The following is a 24,839-nucleotide window of genomic DNA, read 5'->3' on the forward strand; positions in this document are numbered from 1 at the left end:
CTGTGCACTCTAACCTAGATATATTTTATTCAGCTTTATTTTATTATTGTTACAATAGCCACTTTTACGGTCTTGTTTTATTTTCTGTTTATCTAACTGTACTCTGTTCTCAAACAAGACATTCTTGCTCACTCTGTGCTTCTTCCAGTAAGGTACATTGCCGGTGAATGTGGTATAAGGTTAGTCTCCGTTATTCATAGAAAACACACATCCTTACGCAGGGACATTTTCTCAAAACATCAGCTGTTTTAATATAAAAACACTTCCCTGTACACCTTAGAGGGAGATTCCAGCCAGAGAACCACGTCTGTATGCTGATTGCCGAATGCTTCGCTACAGATGCTAACGCCGACTACAGGCCTTTGCTCAGGTATGGGGGATGATGTCTTCCCAGGGGAACCTGAAGTGCAGAATTAGAGCTTAACACACTGGGCTCTATCATAGCCTAGGTAGGAGTTAGTTTATTGACTGTAGGGACAATATGATAGCGTTATTTTTATGCTTCACTCTCCTTGTCACAATATTAAAACTGTCATGCTGTGTCATTCTGGTTATTGCAGCTCACGCTTTGCTATCTAAGATGCAGTTTTATTAAAATCATTATTGAAACATATACTGCCTGTGCTCTTCATTTTATATATGAGACTAAGGTAACCAAGAGAAATGGGTGAGACCTGAGTGACCACGGCTTCTCTGAGAAACCAATTATGTCATGAGCTCGGCTGCCCAGTCACCCCGCCCATGGGTAGGGATGAGGCAATGCTAGTTGGCCAGAGCAGAACCCGGATTGGAGCAACAGGTGTCACATGCAGCAGGTCAGACTCAGTCTCCCCACACCACGGGCGATTCTGCCGCTCAAAATCCAGTAGTCTCATTAGAATAATGAGAGCCTACGCGACAGGCAGACCCACCACATTGCCTTGCTGGCGGATGATCTCTTAATGTTCTTTCGGGACGTGATGTCGGCTCTGGAGGGAGCTAGGAGATTACTGGAGGGCTTACTATCTGGATTACGGGTCAGCAGACAGAAGTCAAGACTATTCCCGGCAATTGAGAATCCCAGCCCCCCCGGAGGGACTAGAGGTGTTACACTCAGAACCCCAATGTTTACAAGATCTGTAACCCACGATCAAGCCAATTTATTTTAAGGGAATGTTAGGGAGGTGATTCGGGCAATTAGAACAAGTTCTGACTTTTGGAAGGCACTCCACCTCTCTGTAGCAGGCCAAGTAGCACTGCTAAAAATGGTTGTGCTCCCCTGACTGCTGTGTTTCTTTGGGGTGATGCTGGTGTGGATCCCCCGAGCACTAGTCCAAGAACTCAATTCGCTCAGCATTGCTTTCATATGGGGATCGGGACGTAGACAAGTAGCTCTGACCATGTTGCAGAGACCTGTGGGAGAGAGAGGGCTGGCAGTCCCTGAATTTGAGTCTTATCTTGCTGCACAACCCCAATGGCTAACGCAATGAGTGGCAGGTAGACTGACATGTGAGCAGGAGATGTTCATCAGCTTTTCATGGTACTGCTAAGACTGGAATGCCGTCTTGGGAATGATAACAAGGAATTTAGAGTGTTCTGGCTCTGCTGAGCTCGGTGCTTGCAAAAGACATGGGTCCGGGTCCCTTACTCGCCTGACATACCTATGAGAATTCTGGAGATATTGCCCCATGGGGGGGATTGGCAGGGCCACACGGATTGGATAGTTGCAGGTGCAGCATGGATAGGTGACTTATTCAGTGCTGAAGAACTACTCCTGTTTGAGGAATTCCGCTTGGAATTTGATTTACCCCAGGGTCACTTTCTACTTCACAGAGCGGTGACAGCAGAGATCCTTAGGCATTGGGATGCTTGCCTATCAGAATTGAAACCTCACAAGAGTTGTCAATACATAGTCACGCCCTCTGGTTCTTTCAAAGCTGTTACCTGCTTATATAGGGTGATTAGGGAAGACGTGTTGGTACCCCTAAATACCTTATGGACCAGATGGGAGGATGACCTGGAGATCCCCATACTGGAGGGTGACTGGATGACTCTGTTAGAACAGGTCCTTGAAGTATAAAGAAATGCCAGTTAATTAACTGCAATGTTTTGGACAGGACGTACCTCACCCCGGAAGAAAAAAAAGATGTTTTATTACAATAGGAGCAACATGCCTGAGATGCAGGAAGGTGGGAGAGGAGTTCTACATATGTTCTGTATTTGTCCATTACTCACTGTTTACTGGGGAGACGTCACAAACACAGTAGCTGATATAACCAAGAGAGTGAGGTTTCCTGCAGCCCACAGCACTGCTTATTAAGATGGTTTCCACACACTGCTAAGACCAAAGTCACAAGTAGGTTTCAAGACTTGGCCTTTATTCTTGCAAACAGGGAAAGCACTAGGAATTGGAAGGCTGGTGGGGGGACCCGCAGCAGAAACATGGCGTGGAGAGCTTGAGAGATGGCGGGATATGAAAGTGAAGTGCTGCTCTGAGAGGTTAGACGGGGACGTAGTTCTTTCGATATGGCCAGGACCTGGGAGGAGTTAGTGGACTGCATGAGGGATCCAAATACACTGTAGCAAGCAACACCCCAAGGTAGCCCACTATATATGGCCCCTGCTTAGAAATGCTGGAACACTTGTGCTACCGACTGATGATGCCTGAACTCAAACAGGCAAGCTTCAGACCACAAACTATGGTTATCAATTGCCCTCTCGTTGTCAAAATGGGCCGATTCCGAATGGGACACAAGTATTTGCTATATGGATCTATGGGCACGACTAGGAGAGGCGGGTAGGCAGTACAGGGAGGGGAGGGGAATTACAAGTTGCTACAGAGTCCCTCGTGTTGATGATCTTGTGAACGTTATCAATGTTAATGTTCTTAGTTTTCCTGCTCCTCAGTTGATGATGCTTGCAAACTCATTGAAGTCTGTTTTAAGAAAAAAGATGCAGCTCAGGTGCCAAGTATTGCATGTTTTTGGACAATCAGTAAGCACTATATATTCCTGCAGCTAGAATGCTCTGGTGCACATAACAGTTTATTACTTCTGTAAACTAGCCATCAGGAAAATAATGCATATGAAAAGGTTGTCACTTATTTCTATTATTTCCTACTTAATTTCTTTTTTGTTATTTCAATGATTAGTTTCTTTGGAAAAACAACGCTTAATCTATACAAATTACAGTTTGCTGAATTCGAAATTCTGTTTATTTTTCGAAAACGTATAGCTTTCCAGGCACATCCATGGGTTACTTATATCTGTCCCCAACACAAATTGCAAATATATAGATACAACAAGAAATAGGAAAAATCGACCACACCAGTGGTTAAAAAAAATATATTTGTATAACTCTGCTTGGTCCTCAAAGCTGGGATGATGGTGATCTTAGCACAGCAATGTTTCTGTTGTGATTTTTTAGAAACAAAAAATATATATATACCCAAACATCAAAAGGAAGCTACAGGGTTAAAATATGGTGGCTCTCCTCAAACGTCAGAGGAGCTAAACAAGTGCATTCTTCTGTCATAGTTGCATGCAGTGACAACTGAGAATAATATTTGCCCTTTCATTCATTCACTTATTTTTAGTTGTTATGTTTTGAAAGAATGCGTCTGTCTTTATTAATGTTAATTACCTGAGCTGCTTTATCGGTTTTTACCTCAGGCGAGAAGTCAACTGCTTCTCAGAGATATCATAATTATTACAAGCTGCTTCAATTTAATTGACATTGTGCAACTGCGAAAGAAACACAATTGCGCCAATTAGCCCTGCCTAGCAACAGAAAAACAAATTATAAAGATAAAACAGATTTACCCTTTCTTGTGAGATACTTCATACTGTCGGCAATTACAGAGCTCTTGTCTTGTGAATCCAGGTAAGAGAATGTGGAGACATCATTCACATCCACGGCAGCTACAACGGGGATAAAAGCAAACAACGAACTTTGAAATCAAAGGCAATGCAAAGGCAATACTTTCAAAGTAAGATCATGACAGGCAGAAACGGCCGTGAACAGGTTATGTGCAATGAATGAAATACAGCGTAGCCTCTTAAAGTGTCTAAGGTGATCTCAAGGGCTTCATAGCAACTGAAAATTTGTCTTCCTGTAATAACTCCTCTACTTGGTGCTCATTCCCAAATACTAGGAAACAGCAATGTTTTTCTTCGCAAAGGACAAGCGTCAAAGAGCTCAATACTCCAACTGCTGAGAAAGTTTGAGAAATCCCCTGAGGTCACAGCTACCGAGTGACCCCATGCCATGTGCACTTAACATTGTTAAAATGGGCTCACCAACTATGTCAGAAGCTTTTCTGAGGCTGCAGGCCAACATTTTTGCAGGACTTCTTTCTGTTAGGCGTCTGGTCAATCAATCATGGTATTTATAGAGCGCGCTACTCACCCGTGAGGGTCTCAAGGCGCTAGGGGTGGGGGGGGTCACTGCTGCTCGAAGAGCCAGGTCTTGAGGCGCTTCCTGAAGGCGAGGTGGTCCTGGGTAGTCCTGAGGTGGGTAGGGAGGGAATTCCACGTCTTGGCTGCCAGGTAGGAGAAGGATTTCCCTCCAACGTTGGTTCGGCGGATGCGAGGGACGGCGGCGAGGGCGAGGCTGGTACAGCGAAGTTGACGGGTGGGCGCGTAGAAGGCGAGGCGGCTGTTGAGGTATTCGGGGCCTTTGTTGTGGAGGGCTTTGTGTGCGTGGGTGAGGAGCCTGAAGGTGATCCTTTTGTTGACGGGTAGCCAGTGCAGGTGTTTCAGGTGGGCGGAGATGTAGCTGTGGCGGGGGGGTGTCGAAGATGAGGCGTGCAGAAGCGTTCTGTATGCGCTGAAGACGTTTCTGAAGTTTTGCGGTGGTTCCTGCGTATAGGGTGTTTCCGTAGTCCAGGCGGCTTGTGACGAGGGCGTGGGTCACAGTTTTTCTGGTGTTGGCGGGATCCAGCGGAAGATCTTTCGGAGCATGCGAAGTGTGTGGAAGCAAGAGGACGTGACGGCGTTGACTTGCTTGGTCATGGGGAGAATGGGGTCCAGGATGAATCCGAGGTTGCGTGCGTGGTCTGAAGGGGTCGGTGCGGTGCCCAGGGCCACCAAGAGTCGTCCCAGGCGGACGGGGAGTTTCCGAGGATGAGGACTTCTGTCTTGTCCGAGTTCAGCTTCAGGCGGCTGAGCTTCATCCATTCTGCGACGTCTCTCATTCCATCCTGTAGGTTGGCTTTGGCGGTGGCTGGGTCTTTGGTGAGGGAGAGTATCAGCTGGGTGTCGTCGGCGTAGGAGATGATGTTGATGTTGTGTTTGCAAGTGATGTCGGCGAGGGGGCTCATGTAGACATTGAAGAGCGTAGGGCTGAGCGAGGAGCCTTGTGGGACGCCGCAGATGATCTTGGTGGGTTCCGAGCAGAAGGGCTCTTTGGGATCGGTCCGAGAGGAAAGAGATGATCCAGTCCAGGGCCTGTCCTTGTATACCAGTGGAGTGGAGGCGGGTTATTAGAGTGCGGTGGCAGACGGTGTCGAAGGCAGCCAAGAGGTCAAGGAGGATGAGGGAGGTTTTTTCTCCGTTGTCCAGCAGGGTTCGGATGTCGTCTGTGACTGCGATGAGGGCGGTTTCCGTGCTGTGGTTGGCTCGAAAGCCGGACTGGGAGGGGTCGAGCAGGTTGTTGTCTTCGAGGAAGTTGGTCAGTTGCTTGTTGACGGCCTTCTCGATGACCTTGGCCGGGAAGGGGAGGAGCGAGATGGGGCGGAAGTTCTTCAGGTCGGTGGGGTCTGCCGTAGGTTTTTTCAAGAGAGCGTTGACTTCCACGTGTTTCCAGCTCTCGGGGAAGGTGGCAGATGTAAACGAGCTGTTGATGATGCTCTGGAGGTAGGGGGCGATGATGGCGTTGGCTTTGTTGAAGATGTGATGTGGGCACGGGTCCGAGGGGGCGCCGGAGTGGATGGTGTTCATGGTGGTTCTAGTCTCTTCGGTGCTGATGGGTGCCCAGGCGTTGAGGGTGATGGTTGGGGTTGTGAGTTCCGTGGTGATCGGCGGGATCTGTGGTCCGAAGCTGTCGTGTAGGTCGGTGATCTTTCGGTGGAAGAAGGTAGCGAGGGAGTTGCAGAGTTCTTGTGAGGGCGTGATGGACTTGAAGCTGGCGTTGGGATTGGAGAGCTCTTTGACGATGTTGAAGAGTTATTTGCTGTTGTGGGTGTTCTTGTCCAGTCTCTCTTTGAAGGATGCTCTTTTGGTGGAGCGGATCAGTTGGTGGTGTTCGCGGGTGGCGATTTTGAGGGCTGACATATTTTCTGCGGTGTGTTCTTTGCGCCAGCTTTTTTCCAGGGTAAAGGCAGGTTTTCTTGGATTCTCTGAGGGCGTCTGTGAACCAAGGAGGTTTCCTGATGTTGGTCTGTCTTGGGTGGCTTCTGAGGGGGGGCGAGGTTGTCGGCATAGTTGGTAATCCACTGTGTGAGGCTGAGGGCTGCGTTGTTGGCGTCGGAGGTGATGGCAGGTTGGTTATGGTTGAGAGTGGAGAGTAGCTGTTCTGTGGAGATTTTGTTCCAGGGTCTGCAGGTGGAAGGTTGTGTGCAAAGGTGGTGGGTCTTGCGTCTGAAGGTGAAGTGGACACATCTGTGGTCGGTCCAGTGTATCTCGGAGGAGCGGCTGAAGGATACGTGGTCGCTGGCGGAGAAGATGGGGTCGAGCGTGTGTCCAGCGGTGTGGGTGTGCACCAGTTGCTTGAGTCCGAGGTTGGCGAGCAGGGTGGTGGTGTTGGTGTCGTTGTTCTTCGCCAGGTGGAAGTTTAGGTCTCCGAGGAGGATGTAGTCTGGCGAGGCTAGGGCATGCGGGGAGATGAAGTCTGTGATTGATTCGCTGAATTGGGCGCATGGGCCAGGGGGCCTGTAGACAAGAGTTCCTCTGAGGGTGGTCCTGGGGTCGGTGTGGATCAGGAAGTGCATGTGTTCGGCTGCGAGGAGGGTGTCTTCGGTGGAGGTAGTGACGTTGATGGAGCTCTTGTAGACAATGGCGATTCCTCCTCCGATTTGGTTGGTGCGGTCTTTCCTGGAGATCTTGTAGCCGGCAGGGATGGCTAGGGCAATGTCGGGGGCCGATGAGGCGTTCATCCAGGTCTCAGTGATGAAGGCGACGTCTGGTGCAGCTAAGTCCAAGAGGTCCCATAGTTAAATGGCAAGCTTGTGGACGGAGCGTGCATTGATGAGGATGCACTTGAGGTGGTTGTTGGAGTGTGGGCTGGTGGACGGATTGAAGTTGCGGTGGAAGGTATGCTTGCATGTATGACAGGCGAAGGTCCATGGGTGCGTTTCGGGCTGGCTTGGTAGCAAGTGGTAGTTCGTCCGGGGTTGAGTGCGTGGAGGGTGGCGGCGTTGTAGCAAAGCTGGGGTTTTTGTGAGAGCCGGGGGCCAGGGGTTCCTGGACGGGCGCAGACGGGCTTGCCTTTGGCGCGCCTGTGGCGCGGCCGCACAGCGGCCGCCATAAGAGGGAAGGGGGAGGGCGGGGTCAGCTGGGAGGTGGAGGAGCGAATGGAAGCGGCCGGCGGGGCACACAGGAGGCAGCGGCGGGAAGGCGGGAGGGGGGAGTGCGGGGGACAGGGGGCGCCTGGAGAGCGGAAACGGGCGGGAAAGGAAAAAGGACAACAGAATAGATGGAAAAAAAAAGAGATAACGTGCAGCAGGAGAGAAAGAGGGAAAGCGAAGATAGCACAACAGGAGAGGTAAAAGGAGTGAAGAAGAGCACAACAGGTGAAGAAAAGCGGAGCGAAGAGGGCACAACAGGAGAGGTTAATGAAGCGGAGAAGAGCACAGCAGGAGGAGAAAAAGGAGTGAAGAAGAGCACAGAGAAGGGAAAAAGCACAGACAAGGAGACGGACGGGAGCGGAGCAGAAGAGGAGCCTAGGACTTACCAGACCAGTGACAGGGGCCTAGGCAGGTGGAGCTGTGGTGGCGGGGAAGCGACCTACCCTAGGGTCAAGGGTCGCTGTCTCTGCCGCGCAGCGGCCGCCATAAGAGGGAAGGGGGGGAGGCGGGGTCAGCTGGGAGGCGGAGAAGCAAATGGAAGCAGGGGGGCGGGCTGCACGGGAGGCAGCGGCGGGAAAGCGGGAAGGGCGGGAGGGGGGAGAGCGGGGGACAGGGGGCGTCTGGAGAGCGGAAACGGGCGGGAAAGGAAAAAGGACAACAGAATAGATGGGAAAAAAAGAGATAACGTGCAGCAGGAGAGAAAGAGGGAAAGCGAAGATAGCACAACCGGAGAGGTAAAAGGAGCGAAGAAGAGCACAACAGGTGAAGAAAAGCGGAGCGAAGAGGGCACAACAGGTGAAGAAAAGCGGAGCGAAGAGGGCACAACAGGAGAGGTTAATGAAGCGAAGAAGAGCACAGCAGGAGGAGAAAACGGAGTGAAGAAGAGCACAGCAGGAGAAGAAAAAGGAGGGCGAAGATAGCACAACAGGCGAGGTAAATGGAGCGAAGAAGAGCACAGCAGGAGAAGAAAACGGAGCGAGGAAGAGCACAGAGAAGGGAAAAAGCAAAGACAAGGAGACAGACGGGAGCGGAGCAGAAGAGGAGCCTAGGACGTACCAGACCAGTGGCAGGGGCCTGGGCAGGTGCAGCTGCGGTGGCAGGGAAGCGACCTACCCTAGGGTCAAGGGTAGCTGTCTCTGCCACGCAGCGGCCGCCATAAGAGGGAAGGGGGAGAGGCGGGGTCAGCTGGGAGGCGGAGAAGCGAATGGAAGCGGGGGCGGGGCCGCACAGGAGGCAGCGGCGGGAAAGCGGGGCACAGGGGGCGTCTGGAGAGCGGAAACGGGCGGGAAAGGAAAAAGGACAACAGAATAGATGGGGAAAAAAAAGAGATAACGTGCAGCAGGAGAGAAAGAGGGAAAGCGAAGATAGCACAACAGGAGAGGTAAAAGGAGCGAAGAAGAGCACAACAGGTGAAGAAAAGCAGAGCGAAGAGGGCACAACAGGTGAAGAAAAACGGAGCGAAGAGGGCACAACAGGAGAGGTTAATGAAGCCAAGAAGAGCACAGCAGGAGGAGAAGACGGAGTGAAGAAGACCACAGTCGGAGAAGAAAAGGGAGGGCGAAGATAGCACAACAGGCGAGGTAAATGGAGCGAAGAAGAACACAGCAGGAGAAGAAAACTGAGCGAGGAAGAGCACAGAGAAGGGAAAAAGCACAGACAAGGAGACGGACGGGAGCGGAGCAGAAGAGGAGCCTAGGACTTACCAGACCAGTGGCAGGGGCCTGGGCAGGTGGAGCTGCAGTGGCGGGGAAGCGACCTACCCTAGGGTCAAGGGTCGCTGTCTCTGCCGCGCAGCGGCCGCCATAAGTGGGAAGGGGGGAGGCGGGGTGAGCTGGGAGGCGGAGTAGCGAATGGAAGCGGGGGAGGCAGGTCGGACGGGAGGCAGCGGCGGGAAAGCGGGAAGGCGGGAGGGGGGAGAGCGGGGGACAGGGGGCGTCTGGAGAGCGGAAACGGGCGGGAAAGGAAAAAGGACAACAGAATAGATGGAAAAAAAAAAGAGATAACGTGCAGCAGGAGAGAAAGAGGGAAAGCGAAGATAGCACAACAGGAGAGGTAAAAGGAGCGAAGAAGAGCACAACAGGTGAAGAAAAGCGGAGAGAAGAGGGCACAACAGGTGAAGAAAAACAGAGCGAAGAGGGCACAACAGGAGAGGTTAATGAAGCGAAGAAGAGCACAGTAGGAGGAGAAAATGGAGTGAAGAAGAGCACAGCAGGAGAAGAAAAGGGAGGGCGAAGATAGCACAACAGGCAAGGTAAATGGAGCGAAGAAGAGCACAGCAGGAGAAGAAAACGGAGCGAGGAAGAGCACGAAGAAGGGAAAAAGCACAGACAAGGAGACGGACGGGAGCGGAGCAGAAGAGGAGCCTAGGACTTACCAGACCAGTGGCAGGGGCCTGGGCAGGTGGAGGTGCGGTGGCAGGGAGGCGACCTACCCTAGGGTCAAGGGTCGCTGTCTCTGCCGCGCAGCGGCCGCCATAAGAGGGAAGGGGGGAGGCGGGGTCAGCTGGGAGGCGGAGTAGCGAATGGAAGCGGGGGCGGGCCGCACAGGAGGCAGCGGCGGGAAAGCGGGAAGGCAGAAGGGGGAGAGCGGGGGACAGGGGGCGTCTGGAGAGCAGAAACGGGCAGGAAAGGAAAAAGGACAACAGAATAGATGGGAAAAAAGAGAACGTGCAGCAGGAGAGAAAGAGGGAAAGTGAAGATAGCACAACAGGAGAGGTAAAAGGAGCGAAGAAGAGCACAACAGGTGAAGAAAAGCGGAGCGAAGAGGGCACAACAGGTGAAGAAAAACAGAGCGAAGAGGGCACAACAGGAGAGGTTAATGAAGCCAAGAAGAGCACAGCAGGAGGAGAAAACGGAGTGAAGAAGAGCACAGCAGGAGAAGAAAAGGGAGGGCGAAGATAGCACAATAGGCGAGGTAAATGGAGCGAAGAAGAGCACAGCAGGAGAAGAAAACGGAGCGAGGAAGAGCACAGAGAAGGGAAAAAGCACAGACAAGGAGACGGACAGGAGTGGAGCAGAAGAGGAGCCTAGGACTTACCAAACCAGTGGCAGGGGCCTGGGCAGGTGGAGCTGCGGTGGCGGGGAAGCGACCTACCCTAGGGTCAATCGAAGGAGTCGCTCAGAATTAATAAGACATGCGGTTTGCGGAAAGCCAAAACACCACACTTGGTGCCTCCTAATGGCTTTGCCATGTTAGCTGCATCAAGATGGAGCAGATGAGGCCTTCTGTTTTATTATTTAAAAACCTGTTGTAATGGGAGAGAGAAGCCTAAAAATGTGAAGTGCTTGGGGCCAACAGGCCGGGCAGGCCCTTCCCTTGCAATGGTCCTGAGGCTCACACCCAGAGTGGAGAAGAAGCCAGGAGTGACTGATAGTGTCACACACAACATGCAGCCACATGGCAGCTATCTATAAAGCAGGGGCAGCTCCTCCGTAATAGCGGAGGAGCTTCGCCCACCTACTCAGTCAGACAGGCAGTGACAAATAAAATTATAAGAAAACAATTTTGTTATCATTTTATTTGTCACTGTCTCTCTGACAGCCAATGAATCTAGGGAGGGGTGGGCCATAGGGAGGAGAAGTGGTGGGCCATAGGGAGGAGAAGTGGTGGGCACTGTATAGTGCGCATGTTGGTTTGGTCAGCTGTCCTAGGCCGGACAAAGTGACATGCAAACTTACATGTCTCCAACTTAGCTGTGTTACACAGCAGGGTTGGAGAAATGGCACAGGCTCCCTGGGCCGTAGCAAGCATCTAACAAGCCCGCTCAGGCCAACTCCTTGCTGCTCTCATGCTTGGTATAGCATCAGAGTAGTGTATGGATTGGGAGCCTGTGATTTAGAGGTGACTTGAAGAGGGAGAGGTCAGCAGCGGTACTCGGAGCAGCAGGTACGTTTTTTTTTTTTTAAATCCCATTCCAGCTTACCCCGACACCCACCCTTTGACACCACCAACCCCCGCCCCACCACTTTTGATTGGCAGTAGCCACCACTGCTGTAAAGACGCCCAAGGCAGGAAACCTTGACGTTAGCACCAGCATCAAAGAAAATCAAGAGAAAAAAAACCATAAGAACCCATTATCCAAAGTTGTGATTTGGCAACGTTTTCTCACAAAACATGCTGAGTTTGGTGGCAAAAATGACAACTAGCAGTGATTTGCCCAATGCCACGAGAATAGATGGAGTAAGGGGAGGTATACACCTTTAGCCATCAGCCAAGGAATACAGATCAATTAGATTTGGAGAAACAAACTATGGGGAATATTAGGCAACACAAAAAAGTATCAAAATATAAACTTGAAGCACGTGACACTGTATAAAGGTAGGAAATTTTACGAAAGTTAAGCGATTAAGAAGTCGAGTAAACACACAGGCTATGCTTAATATGGGCATTATCATAAAAATGATGCTGCTCAATATTCAGGAGCAGAGCTATTAAATCTGGGTATTATTACCACCCTCTGGCTTGGTTAACACTCACCCCATTAGCCTGGGGCCTAAAGCTAGAACAAAAGCCTAAACAAATTAACATTGCAGATTTTTGCTGTTAATCAGCATCATGCTATTAAAGACCGCAGAGAGTATCAAAACACTGGCAAAATATTTTGCTTTATGTAGCTGTTTTTCAATAGGGAACCAAAGAGCTTTTTCATCCTTACATATTTATTAGTGCACTTTACATCACACCAAATAAACTGCTACAGAGGAAACATCTATTTGAAAAAACAATAATTTGAAACAGAAAACATAAGTAGCATTGAAATGGATAATGGACTGGACAGTGAGGTCAGAACTATGACTGATGCTGTATTTGGTTTGAATAAATGTATCAAGGAGGTATTTCGCTTAAATGATTCAAATATCACACCAATAAATCAAATTAAAAGTCACATACATATGAAAGTAAAAAATAAAATACGCGTTTCAAGTCATAAAATCAGATATAGTGTAATATCAATTGCCAAGACTGAGAGAGCATAGCTTATATAATCTATATTAACATAAATGTCTATGAATTAATGTGTGATAATGCTGCATAGAAACTATAATAGTAATTTTGCTTAAACGTGCACCTGAAATTTGACCACGGGGAGTGGCCGCCAATGTATACGTGGACTAATAATGATGACTAAAATGTTTTATGTATTATTATATTGATTAAGTTTATACTAATTATTAATAATTGTATTATTGAATTTGTGCTGAAATCCTTGTAGGCCTTAAGTTAGCATGAGCCGAAGCTTACCTGCTTGGCTTCCATATTAAATGTATTTTTCCTATCTTGCAGTGTGCTGACTCGCAAAAGGACACAACCTCTTGTTTTCCTTCAAACTAGAAGACTAATGTGACCATGCTAGATCCGTTCCCATGCTTTTTTCATTGCTTGTAGGGTGATATTAAAACAAAATGAAACAGTGTAGATTAATGTAATGTACAAGGCCATTCAAACCGGTGAAGACAATGGAGCTACTGACCAAAAGATGTGCAAAGAATTACAGAAAGATTAAATCATACCGGACGTGCCACCTCTGAAGACATCGAATAGGAGAACCAATGAGAGATTTGTAAAATAATATGGGGTGAAAGATAGGTGACCTAATGTGATTTCTGATAGGTTAAAGATAGTGGGGTATAACATGTCCAATAGAATTTTGGGGGAATGTACAACGAAAAAAAAGGATAAAAACCCATGAAACGGAGAGCCATTGGGAATTAGGTAGGGAATGCTATTGATTTTATCCAGAAACTTTGTCACTCTGTTTGGTGACTTATTGGTTCGCTTAGAACCATCCTCGTCCTTAGATTTGCCCATTTTACACTTTGCCTCCTTATGAGGGAAGTGCCCCTTTTTGCCCCGGAGCTGAGTCCTGACTGATGGCGATTTGACTGATGTCCTGCAGATGAAGACTGAGCCTGTGCGCTTAACTAAACTTTGGAGGGTAACTATGACAATACAATTGTGATTTGTCTGTTTGCTTCTCCTTTCTAGGTACCAACTGCTTACTTTTGACAGAGACCATAGTTAGATGTTTTCCAAACTGGTGTTCTAAATCGTTTTGCATGAAGCCCAACATGCTAATGCTAATCAGTGGTTAGGACAGGTGTTCACTAAAGTGCCGCAAATAGACAAACAACCAAAGCTATGCTTTGTTGAACTGACGCGTTATTGACACTCTGCTAAATTGATCTATGTTCACGCCTTGTTATGTTCTAATGTTTGTGATTCTCGCTTTAATGAAATCTTACCAAAGTTGCCATACTGTGACTATGCTATTATGTTTCTTGGTTTTGAGATTGACGCACCTGCTTTTAGAATTGTAAACAATAGGGAATAAAACTCATAAAATTCTACTAAACAGGTGTGTTTATTCATGACTACAAGGTCATGCGAGTGTTTTGAATTGATTAATGACTTTGACTAAAGTGAAATGTATTGTTGTAATAAATATTGATGACATTATTGACGTATTGATTGACATATTGATTAGCTATCTCGTCCTAAGGTGTCTCTCAACTGGGTCAAAAGATTCATTGGCCTAAAATGAGTCCTGATGTGTAATAAATTATCATAAAGGGACGCGTTAACATTTCTGGTAGCAGAGCGACGGTTAGGCCCTTTGGGGCCCTAGGACGGAGAATTATTGTTTAGACTGTTTTTCTGAGATAATGCAAATTGGAGGTATGATGTGTTTCTAAATTCACCATGACTTTCCTGGGATCTCGGAGCCTGCCTAAGTGAGTTGGGAATGTTCTCGGCGTCATAGCATGCGTGGTGTAGAATTTGCGCTTGCTCAGCTTATGCATCTTGCAGGTGATTTGTGAGGTTTGTGTGTATTTAGGCCAGGTAAATGTTGTTTTTAGTAGGAGTGGGCGTACTCCGCAGTATGAGAGTAGGGAAGTCGGCGTACTTCATATGAGTGTGGCGCTTTGTGCTCAAAATTATCCACGTGGTTGGTTGTTCATGTACGGACCCGTCATGGTCTAAGATTCCGGAGTATATTGACAAGTGTGGGAGACACTTGGGTTTATGTTGTAATTTGTGCGGTTTAATTAGGTCAATCGGGCGTGGTTGACAAGTCAAGTTTGAGTCAAATTGTATGTGTGAAACCTTCGATGGAGATTTGGCAAGTTCTAAGGTGCACTAGAACAAACCATTGACAAGTCGAGAGTAGGATTTTGCGGGTCGAATTCTGCTTGCGTGTGCGGGAACCGAGAAGGAGAGAGTAGCGGCCGAGGCTTCAAGTGAAATCTCTGTAAAGTTCTGAAGCGTATGTGTTACCCTTCCTGTAGAAAACCGGCGAATTTGTGTTGTTGTTAAGGTGCTCGCAGTAATTTTTGCATTAGATTGGTGTGAATACAGTGAGGGGAGGACGAGCCGCAAGAATTTGTCAGCTGCAGTGTGTGAGTGTGACATCAGTGGTGCCGCGCTGAGATAGGTCAGTTGCCGAGAGGCGTCGCGCACGGATTGGCTGCCGTCCGTGAGAGGCAATAGGTTGAGAGAGGTGGGTGAAGAGTGTCCTGGGAATTAAAGTCACTTTCTGATTAAATACAACAAAAGAAAAGACGCAAAGATTAACTTTATCAAAGCTTTTAAGAGCGCTCTGAAAGGAGACGCATACATTATGGCGAGTGAAGGGGAGCCTACACCGCCTGAGGGTACTCCAGCTTATATAGTTATGGAGGAAAAAGGTGTCGCACCTTGTTTATGGATGAAACAGTGGCGCAAATTGATGGAAAAAGAGGGATGTTTGGCGTTTCCAGAAACACAGGACGTTCAATACGAGAGTTCTAGAGAATTTAAGGTGGAAGTTAAGTGTACAGAAGCCACCTCCGAGGCCAGCTCAGTACGAGGCTTTAGCAATTTGGGATTTAATGGCTATTAAACAAAGACAAGAAAAATTCCAAAGAAGAATAAAAAGGGCAGAAAAGACTTTAGCGGAAGCGAGGTGGGATAATGAGAGCAAAATGTGGTGACGAGGAATAGTTGAATGACTCAAATTATTCCTAGCAATAACACAGGGAGATGAGAAACAGGGGAAGAAAGCCACATGTAAAACAGACAAAGACTCTAGTAAGCCTAAGGAGACTAAGAGATCTTGGGAAGAAGAAGATGATTCAGATACCGAAGAATTTCTAAATCAGTTATTGTATGATCGCCCGCCACCTTATGCGGTAAGCAACAATGTCCCGAGCACTAGTGCGGATTCTGGGAACCAGACGCAGGAGAAGGGAGTTACTGATACAGCACAGACTAGTGATACGGGTTCGATACAGAATGGTGTCAGTGTACCCACTGCGCCAGACATGCAGATACAGTTGCAACCTCCACCGCAGATACAGAGAATCTATCCAGACGTCCCAGTACTAGAGACTACTACAAATCTGATAGTGCCACCAGACCCGATATATACAAAATCAAGGTTAGTGCAGATTGAGCCAACTCCAAAATTGCTGCCCCAGCCGCAGCCACAACTAATACCAGGGTATAATCCAGCAGCAGGACCTCCATTAATACCTGCCCCTGCTTCAGAGAATCAGACCTTTGGAGTCGCTGCTCCACGGAGTTTTGGACCAGGTCATACACCTGCGGCCATATCATTGCCAATTACTGTTGGTCCACCGGTGCCATTGTATGCACAAGGTAAGCCTGGCATGTGTGATCAGGGGGTAATGACACAAGATGTAATAAGAGGAGGGTCCATAGGAACTCCCCAGTTAATGGCCCCAGGAGAGCAAGCGGTCGAAAGACCGAGGTCTTTGCTAGTCCTTAGGCCGGTTGAAGCACCGTTGGAGGCAATGAGACAGGCGGGGCTAGGTGTGCTAACCCCACAGACAATAAGTACGAATGCTTCACAGTCACCAATGATGCATGCAGGGAATATTTCACTGCAAGGTTTTACGGTACAACAGTTAAATGAGTGGTTAGAGAAAACTTATGCTTCACAAAAGACTACAGTAACTGCAGTGGAACCGGAAAGGTCGTAGAAAGATGATTACCTGAATTTTGTGAGACTGGGCATGGAAGCTGCTGATTTAGTGGAAGGAACAATGGGGGTAAACAGATTAGAGTCCTATACAGAAGCAGAATTGAGGTATCTGTGCCCTAAAATCACTAAAGAAGTAGGTAAGGTACATCAGAGATTAGCGAACCTGGCAGACAAATATAATATTGAAATTGAGAATGTTAAACATTTGAAAAGAAGCTACAGGTTAGACTTTGACTCAAAAGACTTCGAGCATATGAGGTCTGCCGGAATGAAAGCGCATCTAAAGGAAATATTGCAAAGTGCTCAGATCTGGGGAGCTTTAAAAAAAGTGGGAAGGCAGATGGGCCAAGAAAAGAGATAAGGAGAAAAGTGACAATCTGGGATCAAGTAAAGCTAAAGCTTCACCAGATACGGAATCAGTAAAGATGTTACCCATGAGAGAAACAGCTGGTGGGGTTCTAATCCATGTACCGTGGTCCAGGGGAGACATCCTATCTTTCACAAATGATTATCCCAGGTTGAGGGAGAAGCCGATAGAGTGGTATCAGCAAACAGATAGGTTTGTGAAGCTTGACAAGTGTCTCTGGGAAGATTTGAAAACCTTGTTTGAGATTATTGTTCCGCCCGACTTATGGCTTGAGTGCAAGAGAGGGGTAGACTGGCCGACACAGGAGCCGGCAAGGGATAAGGTGACTGGAGCACCATCTGAAGAGGTAATGAAGTATTATCACAAAGTGATTGAGTTTTTTTAAGCAGAAAGTGTCGCTGAAAGTGACTGATTGGCAGAAAATCGATCGGACCTCACAAGAGGACCTCACAAGAGGTAAAAGAATCGATACATGCTTACTATGAGAGGTTGTTGAAGGCATTCAAACATTACAGTGGTACTGAAACTATTGAGCCAAAAGACATGAACCATCTCGTATTTAGATTTGTTGAAGGGCTGAGACCAGAGGTTAGCCAGATGATTAAGAATCATTTGATCTGTTGGCAAGCAAAGCCGATTGATGAGGTGTTGCAGTACGCGAAATACTGTAGTGACGAGATTGAGCTAAAGCAGAAAAAACTGAAGGAGAAAGTGATGGTGATGCACATAAGGGCAGCGCAGGCAGGTATGCAGGGAAATGGAATCCAGCAGATGATACAGCAGCAACCGCAAGGGAATGGTGTGTTTCAGGCACAACAGAGAGGTCGAGGTCGAGGTTTTGTGAATCGCAGTCCAGATTTTAATACTGTGGTGATCCAAAATGATGTGCAAGGGATGAAAAAGATGTCTCCATGTCACGCGTGCGGGTGCATGGGGCATTGGAAGCGGGAATTCCCAAATGTGGTGCAGGATGGTGTCGTTCAACAAAGCACTAATGTCGGTACATTACAAAATGCGAGAGGTCCAAAATTGAGAAGTCAAAATCCGAACTTCCAAAATAACATGGTTCAGATGCAAGGGCCACAGCCCATGTAGCAAATGCAAATGCTGCGTGTTCAACCAGCACAAATGCAGCAAGTACAACAGCAGGTTCCCATGGTACCTAGACAGCAAATGCAACTACCATTAGCTCCAATGGGACAGCAACAGGTGATGCTTCCTCAGCAGGTCACAGGTCAAGTGATGAGCCAAAATAATACAGTATAGCAATTCCCATTGCGTGGTGAAGATGGAATGAATGAGGAATGGTCGGATGACAGTTCAGACAGTGAAGAGTGCAGACTTGCAGCGTCACCCTATGTAGAGGGAAAGGTAATGGGTCACAAGGTTTCATTCTTGGTTGATACCGGAGCTACACGCTCTACAGTCAGAAGTGCAGAGGTTCCAAAATTACCACTTTCAGGGTGCACCATAAGAGTGGTCGGAGTAGCAAACCAGTACTTGACAAATCCGATTACAGATCCAGTGCAAGTTGAGATTTGCAACTTCCAGGGACTGCATAAGTTTGTAGTCTGCGATTCAAGTCCTGTGTCCCTACTGGGAAGAGACTTACTATGCAAAACGAGATGCTCGATTACCTGTTCCAACGATTGAATTGAGGTACAGACAAACAGTGATGATGAAGGGGATGATGGTCAGTTCTCAGGACTAGAAACAGAAACCGCAAATGAAGATTACCCTTTGACAACCTTATTCCCAATGCTTACAGTAACTGACTTACCTGCTGAATTACAGGGGACAGTGACAGAGAAAGTGTGGGATATGACAGGAAAGGAAGTGGGACTGATAAAAGGAGTGAAACCAGTTAAAGTACAAGTAAAGCCAAATGCAGTGTTTCCCCAGGTGCCGCAGTACCACATGGAACAAGATGTCCTTATTCAGGTGTCGCAAATAATTGCGGACTTTGTAAAACAAGGAGTCCTGAAGGAAGTATTGAGCAGCCCATGTAATTCACTGATAATGGGTCTGAAAAAGCCTTGTGGGAAGGTTCGAATTGTGCAGTACTTGAGGAAAATAAACAAGATTGTGGTAAAATGTTGCCCCATAGTGCCAAACCCAGCAGTGATCATGTTTCAGGTTCCATGTGATGCTGAATGGTTCACTGTTGTAGACTTGTCACAAGCTTTCTTTTCGGTGCCTCTTCATGAGGACAGCCAGTTTGTATTCAGTTTTAAATTCCTGGACAAGGTGCACAATTGGTGCAGAATTTCTCAAGGGTTTTCTGAGTCACCGTCCATCTTCAATCAGATATTGAAAAAGGACTTAGAATCCTTAGTACTGCCTTTCAGTTCAACTCTAGTACAGTACATTGACGACTTGCTGATTGCGTCCAGGACAAAAGATGACTGTAGATATGACACAATTACCTTACTGAATCATTTGGGAAAGAACTGACAAAGTGTCACGAAAGAAGCTGCAGTACTGTCAGAAAAAGGTGAAGTACTTAGGACACTTGATTGAGAGAGGGTCCAGGAGAATATCGAAGTAAAGGGTGACAGCTATTTTGCAAATGAACCCCCGACAACAAAGAGAAATGTCAGGATGTTTTTGGGAATGGTGGGCTACTGTCGCCAGTGAATACCTAACTTCTCAATTATCTCTAAACCATTGATAAAGCTGACAGGCAAAGAGACTAAGGATTAACCGTATACCATAACCTTATCCAAGGAAGAGCTTGAGTCATTCATGGAATTGAGAGAGTGCATGTGCAGGGCACCAGCTTTGGGTATGCCTGATCACACAAAGCCTTTCCAACTGTTTTGTCATGAACGTGATGCTTGTTCTTTGTCTGTCTTGACACAGGTCCATGGAGGTGCAAACCGTCCTGTAGCGTATTTTTCAGCTACCTTGGACCCCGTCACAGCAGCCTTACCGGGTTGTTTGTGCGCAGTTGCAGCAGTTGGTCAAAGCCTCACGCAGTGTGAAGGCATAGTGATGGGACATCCCTTGACAGTAATGGTTCCACATTCAGTTGAAATTCTGTTGACTCAAACCAAAACCCAGCACATGACAAATGCCCGACTCACACGATTTGAGACAATTATTTTGGGGTCGCCTAATGTCTCACTGAAGCGATGTACTGTATTAAACCCGGCAACTCTACTTCCTGTTGAAAGTACTGAGATTAATAATGAAGAGGAAGTGGAGCATGATTGTCTTGAGGTAACAGAACTATGTACCAAGCCCCGACCTGATATTCAAGATACGCAGTTAAAGGAAAAAGACTGCATTATGTTTGTTGACGGATCCTGTTTGAGAGACTCAGTCGGAATGCTGAGAGCTGGTTATGCTGTGTGTACCATAGATGGTATTATTGAAGCTTCCTGGCTCGAGAGAGTGTATTCCGCACAAGTGGCAGAATTAATTGCCCTTACTAAGGCATGCACGCAGCTGAAAATCTGAGAGTCACTATCTATACTGACAGCAGATACGGATTCGGAATTGTACATGATTTTGGCCAATTGTGGTCACAGAGAGGTTTCATGACCTCTTCTGGTTCTCCAGTGAAAAATGGCGAACACATAAAGGACTTGTTACATGCAATTCAGTTACCTCTTGAAATTGCCGTGGTGAAATGCAATGCTCATGTTAAGTCACAAGACTTTGTATCCATGGGAAACGGCTATGCAGATCAAGTCGCAAGGTTTTGTGCATTGAACAGTATATCGTTCAAGGATCAGTGGGAATTGTTACCGCAAACTGAAAATGAAACATGCTTAGACTTTGCATTAAGGGTGGTTGATACACTAGATGAGCTAAAAACAATACAGGGTCGTGCTAGCAGAGAGGAGAAACACTCCTGGCAGAGAATGCAATGTGTACAAAGGGCTGATGATTTATGGGTCTCAGAGGAGAGAAAATTGGTTTTGCCAAATAGTCTTTGTCACAATTCGCAAGGCTTTATCATGGACAAGCACATCTTGGGAGAGATACAATGATCAGGTCATTCAATATTGACTGGTTTAACCCGAAATTCAGACAAGCCGCAGAAGTTACTTGTCACAGGTGCATCATCTGTCAACAGATGAATGCAGGAAAGGGGACTGTGGTAACTTTTAGCCACATAGGGAGAGCTGGCGGTCCATTTCGCAGGATGCAAATGGATTTCATTGAGATGCCTGTTTGTGGAGGATTGAAGTACGTGTTGGTGATTGTGTGTGTTTTCAGCCACAGGATTGAAGCTTACCCCACATGTAGAAATGACAGTCTCACAGTTGCAAAGCTGCTGCTTAGAGAACTAATACCCATGCTCGGTTTTCCGGTCTCTTTAGAATCAGATAGGGGCAGACACTTCGACAATGAGGTGATTAAGCTCTTGTGTGCTTCGTTAGACATTGAACAGAAGCTGCATTGTAGCTACCGCCCTGAAGCATCAAGACTAGTAGAACAAATGAATGGTACCTTGAAGTCGAGAATGGCAAAGATGTGCGCAGCTACCAATATGAAATGGCCAGATGCATTACCCTTAGTGCTGATGTCGATGAGGAACACCCCTGATAAGAAGACAGGACTGTCACCCCATGAAATCCTTATGGGCAGAGTTATGAGGCTGCCCGAGGTACCTGCAAATGCTCTTGTGAAGATCACGGATGATATGGTGTTGGACTACTGCAATGGTTTGGCTGATGTGGTTCGCTCTTTTTCTCACCAGGTGGAAGCCAACACATTGCCACTGATCAGTGATCCAGGTCACACCATGCAAACCGGTGACTGGGTAGTTGTCAAGAAGCACGTGAGAAAGTCGTGTTTGGAGCCGCGCTGTAAGGGCCCACATCAAGTAATACTGACAACAACCACTGCTGTGAAATGTGCAGGCGTTCCAAACTGGATACATGCCAGTCACACAAAGAAGGTAACGTGTCCGACTGATGAGGAACTTGAAGCCTCCGACTCAGCAAGTCCAGAGAAGGAAGTCTCAGGGTCAGACAATAGCCAAGGGGGAACTGAGACTGTAGGAGAGCCCACTGAGAACAGCCTAGTCCCTCAAACAGTAAACGCGTTCGAGAGAGGTGACAGTGTGCCTATCTCAGTAGAGGCAGCAGGAGAACTAAATCAAGGTTCTCCCAGAAGTAGACGGATACAGATTAGAGTTTGAACCTGTTACAGATCCAGAAGAAGAAGAAGGGGAAATAGTAGAGAGAGATCAAAGCACACCGGCATCCCCTGAGCCAGTTGCAGGTCCATCAAGAGAAAACATCATAGCACAAGAGGAGGGTGCTGTTCAGCGTCCTGAAAGGACAAGCAGGAAGAAAACGCAAAAGGGAGATAACTGGCCAGAGAAGCAGGCTGCGAAAGAAAAGCTAGTACTAGGTGAAACAATAACAGAAGAAACTGATACATCCCGAATAGAGGATCTAAGTGAAGGAGAATTGCAAGGCGAACGCAGATTGAAAAAAAAAAGAACTGCAAATAGAAGGTACGCAGGTCCTGAATGGGCGTATGCAACAACATCTGAATGGCAACAAGAATTCTTAGCATTCTGTTTTGATCAAGAAGTACCAGGTCAATACTGCGGTATCTGAATTCAATCAGAGAAAGAGACTGTGTTAAAACTGAAATTGAAAAGGAAAATAGAAAGCTGAAAAGCTAAGAAAGAGACTTATAAATTACCGGATATGATGCTGATCACCTGAATTGACTTTGAAACCCGATTATGACAAGCTGCTAACTTGAGTGACAAAAGGGTCCTGGAGTGAGTGAAACACTGTAAATATACGCAGAGAAAAAGATACTTTGCATTGAGGAAAAAAAAAAGGAGAGCTTTTATATCGTCCTCAAGTTGATAATTTGCTTTGAAGTTATTCTGCTATCTGATTCTTTACAGACATGGTTTATAATAGAGGTAGTAACAAAAAGGGTAAGGTGTGTGGTTGGTTAAGTCTTATATTAGGTATTGTGTGTGCAATAATAATTGTAGGTGTGATTGTGGGAATGCCGTGGTTGGATAAGAAAACGACTAACAATGCTTTAAAACCTGAGACTACAACATTAACACCATGGTAAAAGTTTGAGCAGGATACAAAACACTTGCATGAGGGAACTAACTCAAAAGGGGAACTCTCCACTAATGTCTTCTATCGCTTGCTGAATGAGTATGTTGAGACCATGGATGCGAAAAACTGTTATGTGTGCACAAAGATTCCTTCATCAGTACAAGAAGGGGTCACCTATTATAGTCTTCCATTAACCTACGGGATAAGTTGTAGTTTGTTACTGACAAGATTCTATAATCAAGAGCATGTGCAATATTTTTACTCAAATTTGGATGAAGTGTTTTCCTTTGTGCCAGTGATTGAGTTTCTGAACAAGTTAGCTAAGGAGCATAGTATAAAATTAGTTAGAGGTTTCTTTGAACCAACGCTTACATTTGGGACAGCTTATCCACACCGCAACAATCTGACTTGCTTATTGACACCTGTAGAGAAAAGCTTCTTAGATCACATTGATGATAGACGCAAAGCATTAAAAGAGCATCTAGAAAAGGGGCTAGAGAAACACACATATGCAAATGATTATGCTTACACTGCAATAAAGACACAAGGCAAACTAGCTATAGATGCATTACATGTAGGAAGGCTTTGTATATATAGGCCGAAATCTGAACATTACACTTTATTTGTGGGAACGAGTGAATGCAGGCATGTGTTTTTGTTTCAGAGTAAATGGACATTCATGTTAAATGGACAGGACCCAGCGATCCCTGGAATCTATTATATCTGTGGACTTAATGCTTATTACCGTCTCCCTAAGGGATGGTATGGAACATGTTATTTGAGAATAGTTTTCCCAAAGATTTACCAGATTGATGACTTAAAGCAAATACCTAAAATGTCTGAATTAAAACATGCTAGACAAAAACGAGAGACAGCGGCTGCTGTCGTTGGTGACATATTTGGAGCCATAATTCCTTCAGTAGTGGTTATCTTAAACTCCATAAAGATTTGAAAGTTGTCTACTATTGTGGATAACATGCTGACAAATTTTACAGGGGCTATACTCCTGATGGATACTGAACTTGCTGCGGAAAGAGCTATGACTCTTCAAAACCGGCTTGCTTTAGACATTCTTTGAGCAAAGAGCGGCGGAGTCTGCAAGATGCTCAACGAGTGTCACTGTTGCTCATATATACCCGATAATAGTAAAAAGATTAGAGGTATGCTTACTAACCTAACTAAAGGTAGTGCAGATTTGAAGGAACCTGGAGAGTGGGAGAAAGTGGGAAAAGGAATTGCCAGAGTAGGGAGCTGGTTTAGCAACATTTGGAATGGGGTTCTTCCAAAAATACTAGGGGGTCTATTAATTGTTCTGGCCTGTTTATTAGGTTTATGGGGAGCATGCAAAATTAATGATAAAATTAAAAGAAATTGGACAAAGAGGAATAAGAAGAATGAAGAAAGTGAAAGGGAGAAAATGTTTAATTAAATTTGGGAAAGTTCACACAAGGGACAAGATGTTGAAATGCGCATTATGCGCAAGGTGAAAAATTAAGTGAAAGGTTACAGGGAAAGGTCTGTGTGATGACGAACGTCATCAGAGGAGGGACTGAGAGAGCATAGCTTATATAATCTATATTAACATAAATGTCTATAAATTAATGTGTGATAATGCCGTATAGAAACTATAATAGTAATTTTGCGTAAACGTGCACCTGAAATGTGACCACGGAGAGTGGCCGCCAATGTATACGTGGACTAATAATGATGACTAAAATGTTTTATGTATTATTATATTGAATAAGTTTATACTAATTATTAATAATTGTATTAATGAATTTGTGCTGAAATCCTTGTAGGCCTTAAGTTAGCATGAGCCGAAGCTTACCTGCTTGGCTTTCATATTAAATGTATTTTTCCTATCTTTCAGTGTGCTGACTCGCAAAAGGACACAACCTCTTGTTTTCCTTCAAACTAGAAGACGAATGTAACCATGCTAGATCCGTTCCCATG

At 46.4% G+C, this 24,839-nt stretch overlaps 1 protein-coding gene across 1 annotated transcript in view; it reads right to left on the reverse strand.

Moving 5' to 3' along the window:
- The window catches only part of UGGT2 (UDP-glucose glycoprotein glucosyltransferase 2), a 1,372,316-nt gene that overhangs the window by 606,357 nt on the left and 741,120 nt on the right, over positions 1-24,839 (reverse strand). The window contains exon 19 of the mRNA XM_069204567.1: positions 3,801-3,899. Within this exon, the coding sequence (XP_069060668.1) occupies positions 3,801-3,899 (99 nt within the window). The remainder of the gene's footprint in view (positions 1-3,800; positions 3,900-24,839) is intronic.

This window comes from Pleurodeles waltl, chromosome 8 (assembly GCF_031143425.1).
Source record: "Pleurodeles waltl isolate 20211129_DDA chromosome 8, aPleWal1.hap1.20221129, whole genome shotgun sequence".
NCBI classification, from domain to species: domain Eukaryota; kingdom Metazoa; phylum Chordata; class Amphibia; order Caudata; family Salamandridae; genus Pleurodeles; species Pleurodeles waltl.